This window comes from Triticum aestivum, chromosome 1A (genome assembly GCF_018294505.1).
Source record: "Triticum aestivum cultivar Chinese Spring chromosome 1A, IWGSC CS RefSeq v2.1, whole genome shotgun sequence".
NCBI classification, from domain to species: domain Eukaryota; kingdom Viridiplantae; phylum Streptophyta; class Magnoliopsida; order Poales; family Poaceae; genus Triticum; species Triticum aestivum.
In genome coordinates this window covers 576,126,064-576,133,426 of record NC_057794.1, presented here as the reverse complement: position 1 = coordinate 576,133,426, position 7,363 = coordinate 576,126,064, and the positions used below count along the sequence as shown (strand labels likewise).

The 7,363-nt window shown below is 46.7% G+C and overlaps 1 protein-coding gene across 1 annotated transcript; it reads left to right on the top strand.

Annotated features, from left to right (window-relative positions):
* The first annotated feature begins 2,270 nt into the window (after positions 1 to 2,270).
* Positions 2,271 to 3,886, top strand: LOC123054148 (phospholipase A1-II 6-like). The gene is made up of 2 exons (XM_044477883.1): positions 2,271 to 3,158; positions 3,248 to 3,886. The coding sequence occupies exons 1-2, from the start codon at positions 2,271 to 2,273 to the stop codon at positions 3,884 to 3,886; spliced, it is 1,527 nt and encodes a 508-aa protein (XP_044333818.1).
* The last annotated feature ends 3,477 nt before the right edge of the window (positions 3,887 to 7,363 follow it).

Sequence of the window (7,363 nt, the reverse complement as noted above, 5' to 3'; positions counted from 1 at the left end):
CTTATTGTTAACCATTATAAATATTTGGATACATCCAAATATTTACTTTTGGTTGATTATTAAACTTAACCATATCATGTCTGGATAGTAGTTCACTCTTTTGTTCCATGTCTTGTATAGTTTCTTGTTAATTGTTTGACAAATGAATTGGTTTGATATAATAGACTTGATCCTATTTTTTTAATAATGTTTTATGGCTAGACCTAGATCAATTAAATCCATGTTGTTAAATGGTATTTGATTGCTTAACTAGTATGGTTTACAATGTTGATTTGATTATCTTATGGATTACTTGCTTTTGAATATAATAGATGATGTATAGGTTTGGATGCTATTGATGACCATTATAAATATTTAGATTATGTCTAATTATTTATTTGTGCTTGACTTTACCTTCGTCATGCCATGTTGTGATTATGTAGTTATAATGCATAGGATGGTTCCTTTTCATGTGTGTTGATGCCATTGTGTTTGTTATATAGTAGTTTCCTATATAGTTTGTCAAGATGTGTAGTGGGCACTACTAGTGTTTAATCGCATAATTCATATTAGAACTTTAGTCTTGATCACAAAGCCTTCCTTAGCTGTGTCAACCTAAACCCTGTCAATTCATTGAGTCCTCTACTTACCTTCCAATCATGCTATCTCCTTTTGGAATCTCCATCTGATCAATATCTTGCTATCCATCCACTCTTAATTTGTTTTGGATGTTATTTGGATTTTCTATTGCTTTGGTATTTATTGTTTGTCTTTTGTTATCGTTACGACGAGTAGGGAGTGACGACGATGTTGGACATGGACGGAAACAGGTTAGCGAAGAAGGACTCAACAACGAAGGCATGCCTCCTTCTTTGATCATACTTATCCTATGGTTTACAAAATTGTATTCTGTTTTATGGTTACTACATGCATGCTATTTTAATTCTTGTAGCTAGCATGTCGATTGACACATTATCTTGATCCGCTTGTCGCCTATTCAATTGACACCTGAATAGAATTATAGTATTCTGGTAGAGTAGAAATGCTTGCCCATGCTTATTACCCTATAGGTGCATTGTTGAATGACCTTTGAGCCATTGACACTTGAAACTTATCGCTGAGCTAGGCTGATTGGCCCTTGTTGATCTCCTCTACTCTCTTCTACTCTGGGTGAAACTTACCATCTGAATACTGGCGCGGGCGACAGCTGAATCAAGGATTGAAGGAGCGATTGGCTGCCCTTCACAGGTTGAAGGGGGCAATCAGTCGTCCGTGTCGCATGAGGCCTAATAAGTCTTGGATTTGAAGATTGTGATAACAGTATAGCCACATGCTATATGGGCACTGGCTTGGTCAAGTAAGCTAGTCAGCCTTAGGTGTCGATGTCGCCGTACCGCAGATGGGATAGCTGCCCTGCGGGAAGTATCCTCGGCACAGATGGGGGGATCGGTTTGAGGACAAACTCTCAGTTCTGTGCGCCAGACCCGGTGGGCATGTCACATCTTTGAGGGATCTAGTCCAAAAACCTCGTCACAATCTCCCTGCCGGTATACTAGATGGTGTACTACGCTAGCGACGGCTAGTGGCAACAAGTCGAGATTGTGTCGTGTGGGTAAAGTGTACAACCTCTGCAGAGTGTAAAATTATTCGAATAGCCGTGTCCACGGTCAAGGACAGCACATGAATCTTTCTTGACATACAGGACCTGTTTTGGTTATTCCCTCTTTACCCCTATTCTTGGAACCTATGAAGAGTGTGAGTTGATCGAGGATCCTCACTTTGATGAAAATTATTCTGGAGATAAAACACATTCTCATCAAAAACTGCTTTTATCCAACTGCTTTATTTGTCAAACAAAATTAGCTTTATGCAAATGAGCCATACAGCCTTCCTTTGAAGCCACATGTAGCTATTAGGTTCTTCCCCGTGGGAGGCATGTTGAGTAAATAATGTACTCATGGCAATAATTTTGTTGACAACAGAGTTACCTGGAGACGAAGATGATGACTACGACTACTATGGCGATCTGTAGAAGTGAGGTCACGTGGACTACATCGACTGCCTGTGGCTGAGATGGAGTCGCTACGCATTGTATTTTCCGCAGTTTTTCTGAATGTAATAAATGTCATGAGACATTTCGTTAGGTATGTCTTGTGACAATATATATTACTTATAATATTTTAATATATTGTGCAATGATATTATTTCATTGTGTTGTCAACAATGATTCTGGGGTTGACAAATATATACAGGAGGATCTGAAAGCTAAAATGTCCGTAACCGAATTCCCTATGGCCTGCGAAAGTGCGAATGCCACTGCCACCCCACTGATGATCGTCTCCGATTGGAGCATGCAATTGCGGACGAATCAATACGCGTTTGTGTCGTCGTGCCCCATATCGCAATGTCACGCCAATTTCACCTCCCCTTCGTCATCGCGCCAAGCGCACAAGCAAGCTCAGGAAAGCAGGAGCCGCCATTGCCGCCGCGTGTATAAAGGTCGAGCATGGGCAAGCCAGCCGCTGCACGTAGTAGTGCAGGTGTGGACGACGGCCGTGTTGGGCGAGCAATGGAGCCTCGTTGGACCGATCACGGCCACGGCGGCGGCGAGGTGGAAGGAGCTCCACGGCGAGCGGTCGTGGGAGGGGCTGCTGCGGCCGCTGGACCTGGAGCTCCGGCGCAAGGTGATCTGGTACGGTGAGATGGCGCAGGCCACGTACGACGCGTTCAACCACGAGAGGCATTCGCCGCACGCCGGGCTCTCGCGGTTCGGCAGGAAGCGCTTCTTCGAGCGCGTGATGCTGCCGGGCCACGCCGCCGCGTACCGGGTCACCAGGTTCCTGTACGCCACGTCCTCCGCCCACGCCGCGAAGGCCGTCGCGTTCGTGAAGGGCGGCCATCCGCGGAGCCGGTGCAGGGAGTCCAACTGGATCGGGTACGTCGCAGTGGCCACCGACGCGGGGAAGTCCGTGCTCGGGCGCCGGGACGTGGTCGTCGCGTGGCGCGGCACCATCCAGGCGCTGGAGTGGACCAACAACCTCGAGTTCGCCATGGTGCATCCCAGTGGCATCCTTGGCGACGCCACCGGCGCCGACGCCATCGTGCACCGCGGCTGGCTCTCCATCTACACCTCCACCGACCCGGCCTCCACCCACAACAAGGACAGCGCCAGAAGCCAGGTAATCTTGTGACTATATAAACGACAGCATTGTCACGTACAGTGTAGAGCTCACATGCAGCTTCATGCTCGTGAAACCATGAATGCCAGGTGCTGGCTGAGGTGCGGAAGCTGGTGGACACGTACAAGGACGAGGAGGTGAGCATCACGGTGACCGGGCACAGCCTCGGGGCTGCCCTGGCCACGCTAAGCGCGTTCGACATCGCCGAGAACGGCTACAACTGCACGGCCTCGGCGACGTTCCCGGTCACGGCGTTCGCGTTCGCCAGCCCGCGCGTGGGCGGCGCAAGCTTCAAGAAGCGGTTGGACACCGCGGCGGCCGCCGGCCTCCGTGTCCTGCGCGTCCGCAACGCCCGGGACATCGTGCCCGGGTACCCGGCGCTGCCGTACCACGACGTGGGCGCCGAGCTGGTCATCGACACCAGCGCGTCGCCGTACCTGAAGGCGCCCGGCGACGAGAACCTGTGGCACAACCTGGAATGCTACCTGCACGGGGTGGCGGGCGCGCCGACGGCCTCCGGACAGGGTTTCGAGCATGTGGTGGAGCGGGACGTGGCGCTGGTGAACAAGTCGTACGACGCACTCAAGGAGGAGCATGGGGTGCCGGCGGCGTGGTGGGTGCCGTGGAACAGGGGCATGGTGAAGGGGGGCGACGGGCGCTGGAGGCTGGTGGACTGCGAGGACGAGGACGACAGGGAGGACGCCGCCGTGCCGCCGGTGAACAAGTGAAGCCGACGTCTCCATCAATCCATCTCACGTTCGTGTCATGCTCATGCATGCATGTGCAAATAATTCGTTCACGTTCAGGGTCTATGATCTAGACTAGTATTTCACGTTGTTGTTTTCAAATGTCCCAATGATTTGTAAACTGCAGTACTGCATCTACATTCTACCTTTTAATTGCGGGATTATATCCCAAATGATGTTTCCAGGAGCACATATGATGCTAATTATTCATAAATACAAGCCTATTTGCATGAAAGCCTCTCCATTCTCCAAATACTCCCTCGGTCACATAATACTAGATCGTTGGTGGTGCGCGTTGCCGCACCCGTCAATTTGACAATAGAATGATAGGAAAGTGTAATTATACGTGCCATTTGGCGATAACTTACCCATAAAGGTCACAAGTTAAACCTCAATGTATTCTAGTAGTCACTTTAACCGATCTATAGATCTCGACCAAGCTACGGGATATGCTCAGCTAGAATATTTGATTTACAATCAACAAAAAACGACCAACTGCTTGCAAAACATAAATTCTTCAAGCAGTGATGACAGTGGACGGCCTCTTCTTCAACCATTGCGTGTCGTGCAACAATCTAAAGCAGCAAGATAATTATAATGCAAGTTTCACCAATGCAAACAATTCTATTTATCGAAAAGTGAACATGGCAGGGAGCCAGGGACCATTTACATAGATGTTCTAAAATTTACTTGGACTAAAAAAGAGTACACGAGGCCTCCAGAAACATTTGGAAATTAATTGATAAGATCATTTGGCTGCACATGAGGAACACAAATGAGACAATCACAATATATGTATATGATTGCAGTATCAAACATTGGGTTCAAAATAGATCATAGCCGCTTATATTTTTTACTTATCTCTGGTTTGGACTATTAACCACAGCCCGCAAAACATATTTTAGTTAATCTTAATCATGACACATAGGCATTAATGTAAATTAAAACTGCAGACTGAGGCTAGTCATAGTGGAAATAACTTAGCTAGTAACATAGCGCACTTCAAGAAATTTTTGCTTATGTGACAAGTAATTAATGAGAGGTGGTAACATAATATGTTACTGTAACATAGCGCTTTCCAAGATAAGATGAGTCCACAAGCTAATAAATAAAGGCATCTAAGATACTAGTATTATGTTACTTTGCATTATGAAGGTAGTAACTTAGGCTAGTGTCATGCATATGACACTAGTCTAAGTTACTACCCACTATGATCAGTCTGATGCACTTGATTTTCACCGAGCATAGAAAATACAGACATGATGCACTTGATCTAGCCCCATACGACATGATGCATTAGAAGATAATTTAAGAACATACCTAATACTTCAATTCAGCTTTATATATGCCTATCTTAGGACACACCTATGAGGCATAAACATTCATAGGATCTAATACTATGCCTAGTTTTGTTGGACACCAATCCATTAGAGAAAAATACGAAGATCTTGCATGGCAATTTTATTTGGCTTCCAATACTATCTAGCAGTTAGCCATTGGAGATCGATAACTCTAGGATTCCTGGAGCCAATCGAGCAAAACCAGTTATCAATCCGTGCACCAAGTTGACAAGGAAGAAAAAATAGTAGCAAGAACCTAGAATTAATAATTAGTTGAAAGAAGAAAGGTAGGAAGGTGAATCTACGGCAAGGGAGAACCAACCCTACGGAATGGAGTTCAGGCCTTCTGATTTAGCATTTTTTTTAAGAAATTCCATGGACAAACAGAGTAGAAAGCCCTCTTCTTCTACATTGATGATACTACTCTCTCGGCGGAGGTCGCTGGTCACCCACGGGAATACCACCACCGGCTGGCGGCGCTGGCTATCACAGCCATCGCAGCAAGCGTTGACCAGGATCGATGTCGTGCCAGTGCAGGTGATTGGGCCGCGAAGCAAAGGGCTGTGGCGGGAGGCGAGTTTGTGGAAGGAGGCAGGATTCCATTGGTGAAAGGGATGGGGATGAACAACGGGATCTAGCCACACAAAGTATCTCCATCGTTAATCAGTTTAGGACACGAGTATCTCCATTGCCCTGGTAGGGCACTGGTCCTTACAGCCACATCCCAAGGCAACTTTAAATATAGGGAGTACCTAGAACTCATCTAGATGAGACGTAATTTGGTCTCATTCACCTGGAAAACAAGAACGGATACAACCCACGTCAGCACACACACATCTTATAACACCACATTCAATGGCTATAAAAGATGAATGAGACCAAATTAAATCTCATCTAGATGAGTTCTAGCAAAACTGTTAAATATATTGTCCACAACAAGCCCTGCGGCAAAAAGATACATCATAGGTGCAGGCAAATACTAGAAATTAGTAAGCTGCAACCAAGAGATGATCTAGAGCACAAGATTTTAACATAAGCACCTCTGGAAGGTCTCGAAGCGTATCAAACGGTGGTCCCTCTGAGTCATCACAGATGTAGTCGGACATAACTCCACAGAACATAATGCGACACATTTTAAACCGATCAGTCGCTGTGATTCCGTTGGCATGGTTTGCTCAACGGTTCAAACTAACGATCTGCTATTCTGCTACTGCTGCTGCTGCTGCTGCCACTTCAGCGGAGTTTCCATGAATCCGGATGGCAATGATCCACCACTGTAGTTGCGAAGTCGATGATGTCCCCATCATCCTGAACTGCAATGGACATGCATAAACCCAATTAAACTTAATTACTCTAATAAATAGTACTCCTATCAAGATAGCAGAGCAACCGGAGTGGATCTTAACGTCCATGTATTTTAAGCGGAGTAACATGGAGAGGAATATACTCATACCTGGCCGGAATTGCGGACGGACGGGGTTGGGCCAAGAGCAAAGTGACGAGGAACCACTATGGTGGGTGGCTGCCGCCAGACATGGAAGTCGTCGCCGGATTGGGAGCGACGGTGACCGGACCGTGCTGTGGCGGGAGGGGGTGAACGACGGGATCTGGCGGTGGTGGTCTGGTGGGGCGGCGCCGCAGCATGGTCTCTCGATTGTGTGAGAGAAGGGAGGGCCAGATGGATTGGGCTTACCCGACGCTAGACGGGTGCATATGGTCCAATCAACCAGAAAACTCAGATTTTTCTACTGGAGTAGCTGCCCTCTAGGACAGCCAGCCCGTTCGCAAGAAAACACGTGATTAGGCAGCAATTAATGGCCAAAAACCAATCTGGAATTATAGTATTTCTCACTGTTCTCTGAATTATTTGGGATAGTTCCATACCATGGTCGTGGTATAAAGTGTGGATGCGTGAGAGGGCCCTAAATAAGATGTTAGTGTTTCAACCTGTCATGGGATGAAGGGAGTACTTTTAACATGATCTCAACATCATGACAATTAAAGCTTCACCTTATACCACAAGTTCATTTCTACCTTCATCAGGGGGTAGGAACATTATCGACGGAGTGTCTATACATGAGATTGTGCATGCAAAAAAAATCGAGTTTGAAATACTTCT

Coding starts and splice junctions, on each gene's coding strand:
- LOC123054148 (XM_044477883.1), top strand. CDS start 2,271: ATGGCCTGCGAAAGTGCGAATGCCACTGCCACCCCACTGATGATCGTC. Junction 3,159..3,247: donor AGGACAGCGCCAGAAGCCAG/GTAATCTTGTGA, acceptor CATGAATGCCAG/GTGCTGGCTGAGGTGCGGAA.